General features: G+C 39.9%; 1 protein-coding gene and 1 pseudogene across 15 annotated transcripts in view; both read left to right on the forward strand.

Moving 5' to 3' along the window:
* The window catches only part of STRBP (spermatid perinuclear RNA binding protein), a 211,782-nt gene that overhangs the window by 121,732 nt on the left and 69,415 nt on the right, over nucleotides 1–20,635 (forward strand). For 13 of the 15 annotated variants that reach the window (XR_008374498.1, XR_008374494.1, XR_008374503.1 and 10 more), the window contains 5 exons: nucleotides 4,843–5,001; nucleotides 10,637–10,771; nucleotides 10,969–11,109; nucleotides 13,062–13,185; nucleotides 16,740–16,784. Coding sequence is in view for 12 of the 15 variants with exons in the window: in XM_053563016.1 (XP_053418991.1) it covers nucleotides 4,843–5,001; nucleotides 10,637–10,771; nucleotides 10,969–11,109; nucleotides 13,062–13,185; nucleotides 16,740–16,784 (604 nt within the window). In the remaining 3 variants the exon portion in view is untranslated. Of the gene's footprint in view, nucleotides 1–4,842; nucleotides 5,002–10,636; nucleotides 10,772–10,968; nucleotides 11,110–13,061; nucleotides 13,186–16,739; nucleotides 16,785–18,918; nucleotides 19,366–19,406; nucleotides 20,379–20,635 lie in introns of those variants that run through there. The other 2 variants (XM_053563015.1, XM_053563017.1) reach the window with 2 other exon arrangements.
* LOC128566273 (UBX domain-containing protein 6-like) lies at nucleotides 5,675–7,114 on the forward strand (annotated as a pseudogene).

A 20,635-nucleotide genomic window follows, 5' to 3' on the forward strand; every position in this document is an offset into this window, starting at 1 on the left:
TACAGTCTTTATTCTTATTAAAGTAGAACCTCTGTAAGTTGACTACTCAAGGGACTCTAACAATGTGGTCAACATACAGATATTATGAACATAAGGAACTAGGCCTATTACTAGACTGATAAATACATGCGGTGCATGTTGGGTCCATGAAAATTAGGTCAACTTAAGGAGGTGGTCAGAATAGGGAAGTTGTCAACTATGGAGGCTTCCCTGTATATGCCAGGCATATATTGCCAAATTGCCATCCATAAAGATTATACCAAATGTTGTAGGTTCTGTTTATAAATAAGTATAAAGGGAGGATTTTCATCTAACAATGCCGTTTATGAAAGTAGATCCCACCAGATAAAAATTGTTGTAGTCCTTACTCTCAATGGGTTGGTAGGGAGAGGGTTTGTTCTTGTCAAGGCAAATAGTATCAGAATCAATTAAAAACAAAATAAGAAAAAAATTAGTTCATTCCATGTGTACCTGGCCCTCAATCACCCCTAAAGTAATGGAAATTAGTGGCTAGTCTTCCCTTTCCTCTTCGACTTCTTTATTCTGGCAGCCACTCACAAAGGACACCTTTAGGGACATACTTAGTGATATTCCACGAAAAGAACTTTAGTCATGGTGGGAAAAGATCAGCTAGAAAGGAATAAGGAATGAAGGCTCTGTGGAGAGGTTCTTGGGGTCACAGGATTCCCAGGTAATCTGAAATAATCCTATCTTTATCATATGTAAGCCATGAATGTTACTTTCTTTTGAGTAGAGAGCCATGTTGTAGAGTGCTCTGTGTTTTCTTTTTTTTTTCCATTTATTTATTTATTTTTGCTCTGTGTTTTCTTTACACTGTTGGCTCCTAGTCTTTATGGGTAGGGTATCATCTTCCTCAATCTCAGCCCTTTTCCAGGAAGAAGGTACATAGTTAATACACAGCTGATTTTCCAGTGATCTTGTTCCATGAATTATCTTGTGATTTTTTCAGTTCAGTTGATATAGTTACTAGGTTTAAATTTATTTGCTCGACACTTGAAACTCATTTTTCTTTGGCGTACTGATTTTGGGGCTTTAATAATTGATTCCAAATAAACTTTGGTTGTATCAAAAAAATCAGAGCTGGATAGTTGTTAAAGTGGTAAATCAGATTTTACTCAGGAACTATTGCAACAGGGTGAAAGAGACCTCAGTATAGTACTGGACCCAATTCTGAATTCAGAGCGGACAAGTGGAGATTGATAGCCAAGGAACAGGGAGGGTCAGGGGATAGAACATTACTAAGAGGAAACATCAGGGTGAAGGATTTCTAGCTAACCAGACCTATTGAGATTCTTGCTAAAGGTAGGCTAGGGTGGTCAGACATCATGTGGGGGATAGTGGGGAATGAGGAAATTTGATCAGATATCAAAGATGATTATATATTGAGGGTAGAAGATTCTGGCCAAAGAACTTTAGCAGGATTCTTGCTATAACTGGCCTCTTAAGGACAAGGCTCAAGAATGGGGCCTACTTGAAAAAGTGGCTCAGAGTATCCTGTCTAAAGTTTAGTCAAAAAGAGAGTCTTTGTCCAGAAAGACAAAGACTTTTTTTTCCTTGAGACAAAGTCTTACTATGTCACCCTTGGTAGAGTGCCGTGGGGTCATAGCTAACAGCAACCTCAAACTCTTGGGCTTAAGCTATTCTCTTGCCTCACCCTCAGTCTCAGTAGCTGGGACTACAGGCGCCCACAGCAATGCCCGGCTGTTCTCTTTGTTGTTGTTGTAGTTGTCATTGTTGTTTAGCAGGCCTAGGCCGGGTTTGAATCCGCCAGCCCTGGGGTATGTGGCTGGTGCCCTAACCACTAAGCTATAGGTGCTGAGCCCAACTCTTTACTTCTTTGACTTCTGTAGGATATACTAGTAAATCCTCTTGGAATATGTGTTCATAGAAAAATGACTTAATTTGAAACTTTTTTGTCATACTGTATCACAAATGGATACTATCCTTTGAAATTAATGTATCAGCTATATGTAAGCTATTTATAAATGTATTGAAATATGTTGCTGTAATAAGTAGTTAAATGAATCTGACAATGTGAGAAAAGAGTGGTGAGAAATTTAATTTATACTATTATCTATGTTGGGAAAAGCTGAATATCTTTACTTTCTATTGGAATAAACAATTTTATTTGTGATTCTTGGCTTTTGACTTGCAGCCTCCATAAGGTAGTGTTAATTCTAGATTCTAGACTGATAGCTGTTTTCTGATAGAAGATTTCTCACGGAGAGCATATTTGCAGGACCCAGCTGAGAAGGTGTTTTCTTTATAAAATATTTATGAAGATATAGCCAAGTGATGGTAATTTTTTTAGTATTAAGTAATACCTGAGTACTTTTAGAACTTAAGATGTTAAAAAAGTGTTCTTGGCTTTGCTCCCAAATAAATATAAGAAATTTCGAGGTGGGTGAATTGCCTGAGCTCACAGGTTCCAGAACAGCCTGAGTCAGAGCGAGACCTCGTCTCTAAAAATAGTGGGGTGTTGTGCCCAGGCACCTGTAGTAGTCCCAGCTACTTGGGAGGGTGAAGCAAGAGGATCGCTTGAGCCCAAGAATTTGAGGTGGCTGTGAGCTGTGATGCCATAGCACTCTACTGAGGGCGAGAAAATGAGACTGTCTCCAAAAAAAGAAAAAGAAATTTATGATGAGAATGCCAAGTTCTCCATATGAATTGGATGAATTAATTTCAAGTTCTCTTGGTACAGAGTTCTGTGTAAACGCTTTTTTTTGGGTTTAGAATAACACTTTTATTCATATTGGCAAAGGCCTTTAGATGTCATTGTCTTTAAAAGCTGGCTTATTTTTGTGGCCACCGTAAACAATTTTTTGAGATGCCTATTAAGTGCAATTGATATTCTAAGGATTTTGCTTTTGCCCTCCAGCAACTTTAAAACAGCTAAAATTTGAAACAAATCCAGGGATCTTTAGGAACCTTAAGAATGTAGATACATAAATCTTCTATTAGTAACTACCAAAGCAAGATCAACCTGTTTTGAAAGCAAATGCTAGTGAGCATGTTCTTTTGTAAACATCTAAAAAACAGTATAACCTGGAAGGAGGTATCAAAAGGCACACATGTGTGCGTATCCATATGGACATGCCCGTGCATACTTGTGCGCACATACACATTGTTGTGAAAGCTTTATTTCAAACAACTATGAGAAGTTCTTGGCATTGAATGGAAATGTAAGAATTTTGAACATTTGGAGGTGGCCCTAAAATTATTAGGTCTTTAGAGAAACGGATGGAAATACGTGACTAGAAATTGTTACTAGCGTCCTTAGTATAGGGAATAAACCCAGACACTGAATCCTTTAAGTCTTTGTTATAGTTTAAGCAAAGCAAGTAATTAGGAAGCGTTAGATGTTTATAATTGATAGGCATAAATTATTTCAAAGGTTAAAAAATTTTGGGCAGTGCCTATGGCTCAAAGGAGTAGGGTGCTGGCCCCATATGCCTGAGATGGTGGGTTCAAACCCAGCCCCAGCCAAAAACTGCAAAAAAAAAAAAAAAAAATTCTTGATTTCCTTTCTGGGCCAATTTCCCATAATGGGTTGTGTTATAGAATTTAGAGGTCTACTAATCCAGTCTTACTGTTTTTTATTGAAAATTTGAGCCAGGGCGGCACCTGTGGCTCAGTCGGTGGGGCGCCGGCCCCATATACCGAGGGTGGCAGGTTCAGACCCGGCCCCGGCTGAACTGCAAACCAAAAAATAGCTGGGCGTTGTGGCGGGCGCCTGTAGTCCCAGCTACTCGGGAGGCTGAGGCAGGAGAATCACTTAAGCCCAGGAGTTGGAGGTTGCTGTGAGCTGTGTGATGCCATGGCATTCTACCGAGGGTGATAAAATGAGACTCTGTCTCTACAAAAAAAACAAAAAAGAAAATTTGAGCCGGAGGTGAAATGTAGGATTAAATCATCAGGTTTTTTTCTTTCTAGTCTAAAGAAAGGTATTTGACTTTTTACAGTGTGCTATTTGACTTTCCCCCTCATCCCACTGGTTGAATCTGGCTATGTTGTTTTCTCCAGCTCTCACTTCCAAATTAAATGAACTGGGAGTAGCTTCAGATTTGTATTTCTGTTATCCCTTATTTAAACTGATTACTCTGAGGAGGCTTTTCCATTTTTCCATGGTGCTACCTTGGTAGATACAAGATTTTATAGCAGCAGTTCTCAACCTTCCTAATGCCTCCTAATGCCATGACCCTTTAATACAGTTCCTCCTATTGTGGTGACCCACCAACCATAAAATTGTTTTTGTTGCTACTTCATAAATGTAATTTTGCTACTGTTATGAATTGTAAATGTCTGATATGCAGGATGTATTTTCATTGTTACAAAGGGGTTGCGACTCACAGGTTGAGAACTGCTATTTTATAGGTTTAGCACTATCTTACTCTTCTTGCAAGGTGTTTTAAAGGATCTAAATGTTATGAATTTGAAACTATTGTGCTTAATATTTCATCTATTGGCTCAGCGCCTGTAGCTTAAGGGGATAGGGTGCCAGCCACATGCACCGGAGCTGGCAGGTTCGAACCCCGCCCAAGCCTGCCCAAAGAATGACAACTACAACCAAAAAATTAGCTGGGTGTTGTGGCTGGCGCCTGAAGTCCCAACTACTTTGGAGGCTGAGGCAAGAGAATCACTTAAGCCCAAGAGTTTGATGTTGCTGTGAGCTATGATAGCACGGCACTCTACCGAGGGCAACATAATGAGATTATGTCTCCCAAAAAAAAAAAAAAAAAAAATTTTTTTTTTTTCTTCCCCATCTGTTCTCTGTGGTCCCTAATGTCCAAATAAAACTGCATCTTATTGTAATTTGTACAGGTATTGCAGGCAATGGGATACCCAACAGGCTTCGATGCAGATATTGAATGTATGAGTTCCGATGAGAAATCAGATAATGAAAGCAAAAATGAAACAGTGTCTTCAAATTCAAGCAATAATACTGGAAATTCTACAACTGAAACCTCCAGTACCTTAGAGGTATACTTATATATTTATTTTTTCCTAGTAAAAAAGTAATATATATGTGTTACAGGAAATATGAGAGATGTGGAAAAGTAGGAAAATCAAAAGTGTATATAAATCTGTGTGTTCTAGAGGTAAACATTATTAATGTTTTGTTTATTTTTATCCAGCTTTTAAAAAATGAATATTTTTCTGGAGACAGTCATATTTTCATGCAGTTTTACATCTTGATTTTTTTCACTTAAATCTAAAAATATCTGTAAATGTAACATATTGCCCAGCACATGAATTTACCCTAATTTAATTAGCATTTTTCTTACTGGCCATGGAAACTGCTTCTAGTATTTTATAACTGTAATATCCAGAGTATCAATAATAATTGAAGGGCAAAGATCTAAGGGAGGAAATTTTGGATTAATTAAAATGTGTGCTACACTTAGTTGGTGTAGGAAGGAAACACATAACCTTCTTAAGTCTAACCTTTGAACTTCTTATCACAGATAACAGACTAGAACAAAATCCAAATACTGAGTATATACAGCACATTGGGGAATTTATGGAACCATTGCTTACTGCATTCTGTGCAAGAAAAATTGGTTTTAAAGTAACACAAGAGCCTACATTAAAAAAAGGTTTTAGCCCTCCCTGACCGGGCCACACGCGCACGCCCCCCCTCCACCCCTCCACCATGGAGAAATTCTTCCAGGAGATTAAAGCCAATATCAAGTTCAAGAGCGCGGGACCTGGTCAAAAGCTCACAGAGTCCGGGGTGGGGAAGTCCCCTAGAGAGAAACCCAACCAGCCAACCCTCAGGCAGACCTGCCAGGGACCCACTGGTGAGGCACAGATGGCAGCTGCTGCTGCCCTGGCCCGGCTGGAGCAGAAGCAGCCCAGGGCACGGGGCCCCACATCACAGGACTTCATGTGGAACCAAGTGTAAAAGGAACTTCGAGCTGAAGCCACTGTCAGTGGGAACCCGGAGGTTCAAGGAACCAATGTGGTCCCAGCTGGCAGTGCCCGGTGTGTATTTCACCTGTCCGCTCACTGGGGCCACCCTGAGGAAGGACCAGCATGATGCCTATGTCAGAGAGGCCATTCTCTCACACTTTGCCACTGACCCTGTGGCTGCCTCCATCATGAAGATCCACATGTTCACAAAGATCAAGATAGGGTGAAGCTGGGCGTGGACACCATTGCCAAGTACTTAGACAACATCCACCTGCATCCTGAGGAGGAGAAGTACCAGAAGATCAAGCTGCAGAACAAGGTGTTCTAGGAGCGCATTAACTGCCTGGAAGGGGCCCATGAGTTTTTTGAGGCCCTCGGGTTCCAGAAGGTGATGCTGCCAATTCCTGATAAGGAGGGCCCTGAGGAGTTCTATGTGCTAAGTGAGGCAGTGCTGGCCCAGCCCCAGAGCCTAGAAAAGCACCGAGAGCAGCTGCTGGCTGCAGAGCCTGTGCGGGCCACACTGAACCGCCAGTGCCACGTCTTCCTGCCATCACCCCTGGCCTCACAATTTGACCTGTCTGCGGACTTCTTCAACCTCACAACAGAGGAGATCAAGCGGGAGCAGAGGCTCAGTTCGGATGCCGTGGAGCGGCTGAGCATGCTGTGTACCAAGGCCGTGGCGGGAGAAGGAGGAGCAGCTGGAGCTGCACAAGTATACCTACGCACTGCTGCGAGTGCACCTCCCTGATGGCTGCCTGCTGCAGGGGACCTTCTATTCCCGTGAGCGGATAGCAGCAGTCTGCAGATTTGTCAGGGAGGCCTTACAGAGTGACTGGCTACCTTTTGAGCTGCTGGCCTCCGGAGGGCAGAAGTTGTTGGAGGATGAGGACCTGGCCTTGAACGAGTGCGAGCTGGTGCCCTCAGCTCTCTTGACTTTCTCGTGGGATGTTGGAGGATGTCAAGGCTGCGGGGGCCAAGCCAGACTCATCCATCCTGAAGTCCAAGCTGCTGTCAGCCATCGAGAAGCTCTCATAAAATAAAAGCAGAGTTGGCCTCAGCCACATGGTCTGTCTTGTGCTCACCCTGTCCTCATCCCCATAGAACCTCCAGCCACTTCTGGAAACACATGCCCAGCTCCAGGGACAGAGGAGGGGTGCTGGCTGGTTGGGGAGCTCTGATGGCAGGGGAAGGTATGGAGATGCCCAAGTACCCTAAAGCAGGGACAGGGACAACACCAAAGCTGAGTCCTCCACCCACTGCTCAGTGGTTGCTCAGACCTCAGGATGTCTCCCTTAGCAGGTCTGCAGCATGGCCTGGTTCCGAGTGCCGTAGATGCTGTGGGGAATACTGGTAACACTACTCAATTATGAAACCAAATAAATACGATGTTTGACTATGAAAATAAATAAATAAAGGTTTTACTTTCTGGGCTAGGTGTGATGGCTCAGGCTTGTAATTCTAGCACTTTGAGAGGGTGAGGCCTGGAGTTCAAGACCATCCTGAGCAACATAGTTGTGAGGCACCACCTCTACCAAAGCTTAAGAAATTAGCAGGCCACAGTGGCATGCATCTATATTCCCAGCTACTCAGGAGGCTGAGGCAGTAGGATCTCTTGAATCCAGGAATTTGAGATTATAATTAACTATGATGACACCACTGCCTTCCAGCCTGGGCAGCAGAGTGAGGTCCTATCCCAAAACAAAATGTAGAAAAAGGTTTTACTTTGTCATCTATAATAAGTGTTTTTTTTGGCCAGGGCTGGGTTTGAACCCGCCACCTCCAGCATATGGGACTGGCGCCCTACTCCTTGAGCCACAGGCACCGCCCTATAATAAGTGTTTGTTAGAGACTTAACAGACTATTTTATTTTATTTTATTTGTAGAGATAGAGTCTCACTTTATTGCCCTCGATAGAGCCATGGCATCACACAGCTCACAGCAACCTCCCAACTCCTGAGCTTAGGCAATTCTCTTGCCTCAGCCTCCTGAGTAGCTGGGACTACAGGTGTCCCCCACACCGCCCGGGTATTTTTTGTTGCAGTTTGGCTGGGGCTAGGTTTGAACCCACCATCCTCACTATTTGGGGCTGGCGTCCTACTGACTGAGCCACAGGTGCCATCCGACAGACTAATTTCTTTTAGTCCATAAACCCCTTTTAATATCTGCTTAGTGCCAGGCACTGCAGAAATTGTGTCTAGGGAAAAAAAAAATTGTGTCTAGAGCCTGAAATTGCTCCCAGGCAAGAAGTGCAAAAGACATGTTTATAATGAATGCTAATGAAATGTGATAAGCACTGTAACTGCAAAATAAATACAATAATGTGAACGTCTGAAAAGAAGAAGTGATTGGGAGGCTTATACACACATAGAGCCATGTAAAATCAATTAGCAAGGTTTAGAGGATGAGTTTTGCCACATAGGAAAGAGGTGGCAAGAAGGCATCGGGGCTGGACGCAGAAAAGGTATATGGAGTAGTGAAAGCAAATGTTTGAGAAGTGCTAAGTGGGTTAGTATAAAGAGTCATGTGATGCTGTGGAGGACAGAAGATGCTGCAGCATCTGGTTATTGAGAGAACTGGTTACTTACAGGTGGTAGTCACAGGGCAAAATGTTTTTTTGCTGGAACATGTTATATGTGCACCAAAAGAAGAAAAGGCTCATTAATTATTGCGTCTATACTGTTAAGTACAAAAGTAATTAAGAAGGGAAAGAGCAGTGTGGGCTGTACCAGTATCAGTCACATTGAGTATGTGAAAATTTTGATAGTTACTGTATCTATATTTTGTTTCTGTATGTTGTAGTAATGGAGTGAGGGGGAGAACCCTTAGTCTATTCTACTGTTCATTTAAAATAGTAGTAACATTAAAATTCAAGTATTTTTATGTGTTGAGTCATTTCAAGTTTGGAAGTAAGAGAGTGATTTTAGGTTTGGAAATAAGAGAGTGGTTACTATAGACTTAGTTTAAAATTACTCATTATCTTTCAAAGATGGTGACTGGAGATTTGCCCTGAAATTTTAAACATATATATTATAAAAATTCATCAAGAAGGGATGTTTAGGCTCGGTGCCTGTAGCTCAGCAGCTAGCGTGCTGGCTACATATAGCTGGGGCTGGCGGGTTTGAACCTGGCCCTGGCCTGCCAAATAACAATGACAAATTAAAAAAAAATAATAATAATAATAAGGCTCAGTGCCTGTGGCTCAAGTGGCTAAGGGACCAGCCACATACACCTCCAGCCCGGGCCCGCCAAACGACAGTGACAGCTGCAACCAAAAAATAGCCGGGTGTTGTGGTGGGTGCCTATAGTCCCAGCTACTTGGGAGGCGGAGTCAGGAGAATCGCTTGAGCCCAGGAGTTTGAGGTTGCTGTGAGCTGTGATGCCATGGTACTCTATCCAGGGTGACAGCTTGAGGCTCTGTCTCAAAAAAAAAAAAAAAAATAGCCAGGCGGGCGTTGTGGCAGGTGCCTATAGTCCCAGCTACTGGGAGGCTGAGGCAAGAGAATTGCTTAAGCCCAAGAGTTTAAAGTAGCTGTGAACTGTAATGCCACAGCACTCTACCAAGGGCAACATAGTGAGACTCTGTCTCCAAAAAAAGAAAAAAAAGGGATGTTTATTAAGCTTGTCTTAAAAAATTGTCCATTTTTTGACTTCAATATCAACTACATCTTATCAGCATAGAGTACTTTATTAAGAGAATCTTGATGTTCATTAGATTTATATACATAATAGTACTTTTGAGCATACTTTCTAGTCAGCATTTTTTGAGCAACAACTGTGGTGGGCTCTCTAACTTCAAAAACTGCTTAATATTTTGGTTTTCCTTTCTCAAAATTATAGTTGTGGTATTTTTGGGAGTGGGCTTGTTTGTTTTGTGCTAGCCTCTCTCTTCATCTGAGCCTTCATACTCTTATGTGAATTATTTCTCTTCCCTACCTCTAGTTGTTATTTCCACCACTGTTAAGAGTGGTTTTTCTATAACACATGTCATTTTTCCAGGTTTAAATTTTGCAGTGGCTCCTATTATTCATGGGACCGTCTAAAGCTCATTTGCTTGGTATATGAAGTCCAATGTGATTTGGCCACATCAGTGGTTTTTTGACCAGAATCTAATATACTAGCTTCCTTTCCTCACTTTCTTATATAGTCAAACTGAATTTCTTGCCATTCCCAAAGGTTCTTTCCCTTTCTTGGGCCTTTGCATTGCTATTGCTGTTTCTTCTATCCAAAATGCCCTTCTTTGTTTTTTGTTTTGTTTTTGCTATTTATTTATTTTTATTTCAGGATATTAGGGGGTACACGTTTAGTTTACATACTTTGTTTTTTGCACAAACTGAATCAAGGTTATAATTGTGCCCCTTACCAGACCCTTCTTTGATTCCTCTGATGATGGTCTGTGGGGTAGTTAAGGCTTTGAAGGCAGCCTGCCCATATGACTGCAGTATTTCTTGCTTGTAGAGTTTTCCCACTTTTAATGATATTGTACCATTTGTATACATTGTTGTTTAGATGGCCTGGGCCGGGTTGAACTTGGCTACCCTCAGTGTATGGAGCTGGTGCAGTAATCACTGTGCTATGGGTGCCAAGCCTATTTGTATACAGAGGTGACTTATCCCAGCCTCTAAATGCTTTAAATTAGAATGTTTGAGCTGCTCTTTTAGCAAATTATATTAATAACAACCTCCAAATTCCCTTTCTTTTATAGGTAAGAACTCAGGGCCCTATCCTCACAGCAAGTGGCAAAAACCCTGTAATGGAGCTCAATGAAAAAAGAAGAGGTCTCAAGTATGAACTCATCTCAGAGACTGGGGGAAGCCATGACAAGCGCTTTGTAATGGAGGTGTGTGCCTTGATACAAGCCAGCCTGTTTTTCCTCTCAAAGACATGGAATATCCTGAACTTAAATGTAAAAATTTTAGACTAAGTCGGTTCTGTGGCACTGTTTGATTTTTTTTCATGTTTTCTATGTTATGATACATTTAAATTAAAACTACATAGAGGAATTGCATGGGATAAAAGTATTGTTTTTGATTTTAGGTAGAAGTAGATGGACAGAAATTCAGAGGCGCAGGTCCAAATAAAAAAGTGGCAAAGGCAAGTGCAGCGTTAGCTGCCCTGGAGAAGCTATTTTCTGGACCCAATGCAGCAAATAATAAGAAAAAGAAGATTATCCCTCAGGTATGAGTTAAGCATTAAACCTTACAGAACCTTTGAAAAATGTTAGAGGATTATATTTGCTTTTCTGTCTATGTGCCACTTTAGCTTTTCCTAAAGTTGTTTCTTCTTCCTGTGTTTGGTAGCCTTTTCTTTGAGTTAGGTCAGGAATAATAATAAATGTATTAGTGGTTCCCTGTTCTGTGGTCTTTTAAGCAAATTATGTATATAAAGAAGAGTCTGATCAGATGTGGTGGCTTGTGCCTGTAATCTCAGCACTTTGGGAGGCTGAGGTGGGAGGGTTGCCTGAGCTTAGGAATTAAAGACCAACTTCGGTAACATATCAAGATGCCCTTAATAAAAGAAAAAATTAGCTGGGTGTGGTGCCACATGCCTATAGTATAGTCCCAGCTTCTTGGGAGGCTGAGGCAGGAGGATCTCTTGAGCTTGAGGCTTTAGTGAGCTATGATTTTAGCTGCTGGACTTCAGCCTGGGCAACAAAATGACTGTGTACACATATACACACAAACACACATATATGTATGTACCAACAAATGTGTGTGAGTATATATATGTATGTACCAATAGACAAATGTGTGTGTGTATACATATACATATATATAGACATACATACACATTTATTTGTTGGTTTGACTATTAGTATTTGGAGGGTTGAGGTCATTCTTGATGGGGTAAAGTGCTGAAGTGATTTGGAACTTTATAAGGTATAAGCAGTTGTTTAGAAAGCTGCTAAGAGTATTTAGGGCTTACATTTATCATGGTTTGCAGGTGTTCTTCCAATTCCTTTCCAGTTTTGTCCTTTTGCTTTGTTTAATTTGGGTTTTCCTTTCGAATGGTACAGAACTTGATATTGTGTTGCTTTTGTTCATTACTGACCTTGGTAATGTCAGTACTACTGAAGATCCAGATCTTAGCAAGGTATTTAGAAAAAATGGCTTCCAAATTACATACTCATGGATATGAGATTCTTCCATCTATTCATATATATCCATTCAAAAAGTATTTTCTAGGTAGATACCATATATGTGATTGTGTGGGAAAAAGAGTTACATCAGTAAATATAAGACACATCTTTAGCCTCATGGAGAGTACTGGTGTAATAATAATGTCTGAATATATTATGTGATAGAAAATAAAATGCTTAGACCACAATGTATTTTCATTGTTACATAGGGGTCGCGACCCACAGGTTGAGAACCACTGGCTTAGACTAATAGAATGAAGCTTAGATTAATTAAGATTCTATGTTAAACATTGCGATGAATTTGAAACTTAGGTATCAAGTGTCCATAATTACTTTAGTCAGGTTCAAAATGACTTCAGATTTTATGGTACTAGTAATTTGATACTGCGATTTGTGTGTAGAAAATGAGTTCTTTCCATTATTCTTAGTAAAGCATCACAAGAATAGAGAAGCATGAATCCTATGTACTCAATTTTGATATGAGGACAATTAATGACAATTAAGGTCATGGAGGGGGGAGGAAAACAGAGAGAGGGAAGGGGATGGGGCCTCGGTGTGTGCCACACCTTCTGGGGGCAAGACATGATTGCAAGAGGGACTTTACCTAACAAATGCAATCAGTGTAACCTGGCTTATTGTACCCTCAATGAATCCCCAACAAAAATAAATAAATAAATAAATAAAATAAAAATAAAAAAAAATAAAAAAGAAAGAACTTGGAGTAATAGAAAAGAAAATGAGCTCTTTCTGGATAACACCCAAGTGTAAAGTTATTTACATGCTTTTATGTGCCCAGCATATTCTCTGGAATAACTCTGTAAGGTAAGTGTCATTTTCATTTTATAGATGATAAATTGAAGGTTCAAGGTCACAGATAACTCATTGTTTCACCTATAGGCTCACAGCTTCTCAGAGTGGTTGTGTACTAAAGAGGTGACAGGATGATAGTTTATTCTTCTCTCAGTAATGAAAATAATGTTATTTTGAACAGGCGAAGGGTGTTGTGAATACAGCTGTGTCTGCAGCAGTCCAGGCTGTTCGGGGCAGAGGAAGAGGAACTCTAACAAGAGGAGCTTTTGTGGGGGCGACAGCTGCTCCTGGCTACATAGCTCCAGGTATAGTATAGCCTGCAAGAACTTGGCCCCCTCTTCTGAGCCAAAATTAGAATAATAGCACTCTAAGGTTATACAAGGTCTCTAGAAATATAATATGGGATAACATGAATTTACACAGAAATTCAAAATAAATCTAGAGAATGTCATAGATTTTCTCTTGGAATCTGTTGAGTTACTGGAGGTTTCTTAGAGAGACCTGACAAATGAGCAATATTGCTCTTGGTTGAGGGAACATGTTTTGATTAGGAATTAAGAGAAGTGCCACTGTTCGAGGATTTTGGACATCAGAGCACAGTGTATTCCGTGGAGACATAGATGACATGTTGGGTATAATAAGAAAGAAAAACTGCTGATAAGAGGCTCCTTAATTGGCTGAAGAACTGGCATTATTAGTGTTAAACTCAGCTTAAAGAAGGAAAAAGGGAGCGCAGGTGCTCATTTATCCAGAGCTGACTACATATTTTTATGTAAGTGATTTCACTTAATTGTTTTTAATTCTGACAGTATTTCCTCAGGTAGGAGTTATTTTCCAAGTAAGAAAACCGAGATTTAGGGAGGCAAGGTAATGAGCCCAGGGTGAAACAAGGCCTAAACAAAAGATTAAAGATTTTTGAATGTAGGTGTTTACATTTCCAAAGTTTATATTCTTTCCATTCCACAGCATGTCTTAAGGAACATGGAGGAGGACTTGCTCTCCTGTGTATGATATGGCCTTAGGGGAACTAAGTGTTATGAGTATACCATTTAATGAGATAGAATTAAAAGATGAGCACTGTGGGGGTTAAAGAAAAAGGTTATGAGTTTTCTCATAGTTTGATACAGTATATGATACCGTGTATGTCCAGAATTAAGATATTCTGTGCATCTTTATTTCTAGTGAAACTTGGTATTTTTAGCATTTTTATTTTTTTATTTTTAAGAGATAGTCTCAGTTTGTCGCCCTCGGTAGAGTGCTGTGGCGTCACAGTTCATAGCCACCTCCAGCTCTTGGGCTCAGGAGATTCTCTTGCCTCAGCCTCCCGAGTAGCTGGGACTACAGGCGTCCGCCACAACGCCTGGCTACTTTTTGTTGCAGTTTGGCTGGGGCTGGGTTTGAACCCACCACTCTCGGTATAAAGGGCCGGCACCCTACTCACTGAGACACAGGCACCACCCTTTTATTAACGTTATTTAATCCATTATGGAAAGGGCAAGACTTTTATTAACAATAATAGGCAAGTTATTGAGATGAGCTTTTGTTGTCTGTAGTGATATGTTCCATTGGGGCTTAATCTGGACACATCTCCTGTTGCTGGGGACTGTTTAACTCTGGCTAGAGTGGTAAGCTGCTCTGGTTAGTGGCAGTAATCAGCAGAGGAAACATTTATGTCAGCTGGTTGCAAGGCTCTTTTGCTGTAGAATGGTTTTTTTCTTTTGTTATTGCATTGACCTCTCTGAAAGGCCTGTCTGCTGAGGATTTTAAAAAGGAAGTTCTTTTATGGCCTAGAAAAGATTTAGATTAGATGAGTTTATATTATGAATGAACTATATGCCATTTGAGGAGTATAGTCTATGCAGTAGGGACTGTCATAAGTATATTTATATACATTATATAATTAGATTTGTCTGCCAACTCAGTTATTGCACATGACACTGAGGCTCAGAGAGGTTAAAAAAACAGGTACAATGCAAAGATACCTTGCTAGTAAAAGGTGAAGTCAGAATGAGAGTCTCATCTCTCTTTAAGAGGGTTTGGTAAAACCATCAAAACTGTAGCCTTAGCCAAACAACTACTGTTTCCTGGAATATTTGGTATATAACCTTCTTTTTAAAGAAGTAATTTCTTTATTGGTCTCTGATCTATTTCCTGTTGCTACTGTTTATTTCAGTTGCATTGTGTCCTCTTGAGTACTAAGGCTGAGTTCCTGATATCCCCAGTTATATATTACCTAACTGTGAACTAAAAAGTAAAAATTTTTTATCCCTCAGGATAAGTTTTGATTTGTTCCCTAAAAGTAGTTTACTTCTTCTTTAGCATACATTTGAGTGTTTTTGTCTCAAACAGGAGATTTAGAACAAGGCATTAAGAGATGCCTCAAATCTAGCCTTTGCCTCAATGCATGGTTGGGGTAAGGTGGGGTAGGAATAGATATTCAAATAAACATAATGCAATATGATGCAAGTTGTAACATCGGGTGGGCAAAGGAATGTACAGCAAGCCTGAAAGATTCCACAGAAAAGATGATATTTGATCCCAAAGTCAAGGATGATTTGTAGTTGGTCATCCAGAAGGAGGAAATAAAATCACTCTGAGTAGCAGAAATGATTTCAGAAAAAGGACTTGTAATGTGGAAAAGCAGTGGTTTGGGTACATTGTGAAGGTCCCATGTTGATTCTATACCCTCTCTAGAAAGTGAATTATCCGAGTGATTTTGTATTTACATATTTTTAAAGTATTTTACTGGAAGAGTAAAGATTACAGCTTCTATTGGCATAGTATTAGTATTTCCAATCCTTACAATAAAATTATAGAGTAGTTTGGAAGGTTTTCCATTTTGTAGATGAAAAGGTGGGATTCAAAATTAGCTGTCTAAATAAGGACATATGAGAAATTAGGCCATGTGTGGGTACTCACACCTACAATCCTAGTACTTTGGGAGACTGAGGCAGGAGGATTGCTTGAGGCCAGGTGAATAAGACCTGCCTGGGCTGTAACACACTAAAACCCTATCTCTACACAAAATAGATAAATTAGGTGGGCATGGTAGTAAGCACCTGTATTTCCAGCTACACTGCAGCCTAGGAGTTTGAGGCTGTAGTGAGCTATGATTGCGTCACTGCACACCAGCCTGGGCAACAGAATGAGGCCTGAAAAGAAAAGAAGTTGGTGTCAGAACTAATTGGTTCAATAATGTGTTCTTTGTGTCAAACTAGTTTTTACTTTATAAATATGAACCTTTTTTATAGGCACCAAATGCTAATGTCAAATTTCCTAGCATTTGCTTTGATAACCTATGCTGAGGCCAGGAATTCAAATACCAATAAGTCATAGACCTTGCCTTTGGGCTCACAACCTGACCCATGTACCATCTTTAATGGCAGTTAAGGCCTCAGCCTGCACTGTCACTATTTTTTGAAGAGAGACTTGGAAACTTGTTTCCCAGTTTTGAGAAATTGGTAATTTGAGTGGCTTTAAGTATTCCTTTGTTTGACAAATAATTATATTTAATGAGTGGTTACTATGTGTTAAACATTGGTTAGGTTCAGATGATGCAAAGATGAGTATGATTGACCAGATCTCTGCCACTGTGGTGGAGAACACAAAGTGCAGTGAGAAATAGAAGTAGGATATTGTGGTAGACCGAGGAGAGCCTTGTACGCCATGGTGAGGACCTTTCATAGCTAAATAGGCACAGAGACAATGGCTGGGTAACTCTGGCAGTAGTTCTTATTTATCCACCATTGGGAAGAAGTCCTCAGGGCCCATGGTGTTGGGGCAGGTGGTGCTTGTGAATTGGGCCAGTGATGATTGCTCTGGGTCTTGGACTGATGTGCTTTCTTCTTCTTTGCACTAGGGTATGGAACACCATATGGTTACAGTACAGCTGCCCCTGCTTATGGTATGTATACTATCTTACTGATAACTCCTGTTAGCAACTATCACAACATTCCAAAGCACAGTTTGTATCTAGGGTTTCTGTAAATGAATCAGAGGATCTCAGACCTATTATTCTAGTGACCCAACTTAAATTCCCTTTGAAAATGCCACAACCTTGTGGTTCTTGGTTTGGTTGGAGTTGCTCTTCTCTCCGCTTTGCCTGATTGAAGGACTGCTTGTTCTAATTGCCTGTTTCTGACCATATTGGAATTAAATATTTTAAGTAGTTCTTCTTACAGCCAACTTACACTCCATTCAAAGGCTACTGAAGGGCCATACCCAGTTTCTAGCTTGGCTGACTTCCCATTATATAGCTACATTGCGTTTAAGTTTCTGGTTTGGAACTGTGTGAACTATGCGTAATTTGAGTCAAGAATAGGAAATGCTCACTTCAAATTTGTAGCCATCATCCTTTTTCATAAATTTTGCTTTGAGGGTGAAGTAAATGGGTGTTGTTAGTCTTAGAAAGGAGGTGATGGGGGTATTACCAGCAGTGTTACTTAAGTCTGTAGTACATGGTAGAATATCATAGGTGTTTATCTTTTCTCTTGCAAAATAAATAAATAAAAGCAAATGTGTAAATGAACCCTAGTGGCCCTTTGGATAACTTTTGAATGAGGTTTATGTGGCGATGGAGGCAATAGGTTTGGAGTCAGTGATATGCTCTTAGACATTTTTCCTAACTCAGGTGCTCCATCTTATAGTATATCAGCCATCTGCAGGATGTTGTCATTGAGAGAAGAGAGCACTAGATTGTATGTGTATGTGCGTGTGTGTGAGAGAGAGAGAGAGCATGCTCCAGGCTGGGTGTGCACACACAGAAGAGAAAGGCCCATCCTGTAGCGCCACTCGTGGCCTTAGTCCTCTACATGAACTTGAGACCTTCACATTGCGCTTTTCCTCTTCATACATCCGCTTTGCCATTTTTGTTTGGATGAAAATTGTGGGTCCTTAAGCTACTGCTAAACTGAATCTTCATCTGATTTCATAACTGTAGAAATAAGGATAAAGTGAATACCTTGCCCATTAAGGTAGACAGTTTATATCCTGGAAAGATGTGAAGTTACAAGGGTCAGACATTTGGTGCAGGTTTTCTTCAAGGCATAGCTGGAGCCTGGAGTTATATCCTTGACCTGTATGTCTCCTCTGGCACAATCAGATATGGTCAAGGCTTCACTGTATTTTGAGCTGGAGCAATACAGGGTGATTAAGAATTGGGGATAGGGCGGCGCCTGTGGCTCAAAGGGGTAGGGCGCTGGCCCCATATGCCGGAGGTGGCAGGTTCAAACCCAGCCCCCGGCAAAAACTTGCAAAAAAGAGAATTGAGGATGAATCTAAGAATGTATGTTCACCCATATTTCCTTCTAAATTTAAACTCTCTAATGCCTTTTGGCCATTTACTTTTACCATTCATCTAGCTTTTAGATATCCTTCCTGCGAATTAGGTCTGGTCAATTTATTTTGATTCACTAGACTCACTGTAGTATGTCTTGTGTAAGTGCCAAAACATTCAGGGGCAGGTTTTGTGTCATTCTTTTAGATCATATAGTTAAGTTTCACATTGTTTAGTAAAGGTTTGCTAGAGCTTAATTTTTTCCTTTAAAACACTTTTATATCCAAGTTACATTCATGTTTTTACTCAGTCTTTTTAATTTTTCTCTCTTGTTCTTCTCTTTCCTTCTTTAACATTATATTTTCACCTTGTGGCCTCTGAGCCCCACTTCAGGAGGCTCCTCTCTTCTATGTGCCATATAACTGACTTCCAAAGCTGGTGAAATTTGATGCCCCCATTCTTCACATAAAAAAATTTGGTTTTTAAATGTTACTGTGATGCAAACTTACTAAAATGATGCTTTATTTTGGCTGTAAGGTAAAATGTCTTTTGGCCTTTGTAAAGCTGTTGCATGTGGGGTAATTTTCCCTCTGATCATCTGGTGCTCTTGAATACCTGCTGTTGCTGCTTTGTGATTTCTCCATAGGTTAAATATTAGAATAGAAATAGAAGCAGATTTTAAATCATGCTTGAGTATGCAGAAGTTTGTGAGGCCACAAGAACGTATTTAATTACAAATTAATTAAGCAATTAATCTTTCCAGATTTGTCATGCCAATATTGGCAGTAGCCATTAAGAAGAGAAACACAGACCTGGTCAAGGTTCCAGTTCGAGCTATCTTTTTGAGGAATTGAGGCCTGCACAGAAAGCTTTACTTTTCTTGTCAACTCTTGTTTCTTTTGTAATATGTGATAAGCCAAATTGAGAACTATATGCATTTGTAGATTCACTTTAGAATATTTATCAGTAGCTTTGCTTTTAATTGTTAGGATTCATGGCAGCTCATGCAAATGAAATTGCTTCCTGTGATGTAGCAATCTTAACTTTGAATGGAAAATATTATTTATTAAAATATGAAGAGCAATTTCAAAATAGATCTGTGAGAGATTCATGGGCCTCTTCCACAATGGTACATGTTGACTGACTAATCTGGAAAAGGTTAATGATAATTACTGTTAGATATTTTTTACCTGAAATTTTTATTGGAATATTAAACTTATTTGGAGTCCTCTCCGTTTCTTTTCTCTGTAGGTTTACCCAAGAGAATGGTTCTGTTGCCCGTTATGAAATTCCCAACATATCCTGTTCCCCACTACTCATTCTTTTAGCAAATGACAGAAGCTAATTCCTATTGAACAACATTACAGTACAATACAGAATGTTAGAGAAAAAGCCTTTTTATTCTGCTTTCTTTGAACATATACTTGATCAAAATTCTTTGTAAAGAACATCTTTCCTACTTTTTTGATTTTAACAAATGCAAATTTAGTTCTCAAAAACCTGAAAACAAAACAAAAAAGAAACCAGTTCTGTGAAACGGTACCTCATTTCTGGAAAATAACTTATACCAGCCCTTCTGTTCTAAGAAAATAAAAGTCTAGCACTTCAAAGTTTAAGTTTGAAGAGAATTATCAGATTATGTAAAATTAAATTTGTGAAGGATGTATAGAGTCTCAAACACTGATCACAAATAAACTGCTTTGTTGTGACACAGAGTACTGCCTGGTTCCTGATGCAGTCCCTGATTCCCAGCTGATTGATATGTATTTGCCCCAGGGCACTTTAATTCGGGCTGTAGTTATTTTTTTTAATACAATAGACTTTTCTTTTAAACTTTAACTTGTAAATATTGAAGTGTGTAATTAAAGCCAATAAAATATGGGTTTGAGTATTGTTTTAGCTTATTATTTTTGATATGTTTTGGTATCAAATTACAAGGAATCGAGACTAATAACAGCTTAGCCCTAGAAATCCATTCATTTGTAAGCAAACTGCTACAACAAAGCAAAGGCAATTGTTAGTTAGAGCCAGTCTCCTTACTTTGTAAGCCCTTTGTACTCCTGTTGTACAAGGGCATCCCCATGATAAAGGTTATATTCTGTAATCCAAGCAATTGCTTATTAAAATGATGGCACTACCCAAAGAATGGGGAAGGAGGAATGTGATTATTTAGTTTCCGAATTTCCAAGTTTAAAAAAAATAATAAATTAATCGATCAATCACCCTCTTTTGTTCTTGTGGCCTTCTTCACTCTGTTAAGATATTGTGTTCACTCCCTGGCCTTTTCATGCAGATAGAAGATTAGCTATTTTGCTGGGATTCATTGAAGGGTCTCCTTTCCTCTTCAATTACATCAGAATCTAAAGCAGCAACAGGGTCCCCATAAAAACTTGCTCTTCGATTGTCCCAGTTCTTGTTGAGTGCTGCTGTGAAAAGTGACAGGTTTCAGCCATGGGTCAGCATTTATTTTTAAGACACCT

This window comes from Nycticebus coucang, chromosome 2, assembly GCF_027406575.1.
Source record: "Nycticebus coucang isolate mNycCou1 chromosome 2, mNycCou1.pri, whole genome shotgun sequence".
Taxonomy (NCBI): domain Eukaryota; kingdom Metazoa; phylum Chordata; class Mammalia; order Primates; family Lorisidae; genus Nycticebus; species Nycticebus coucang.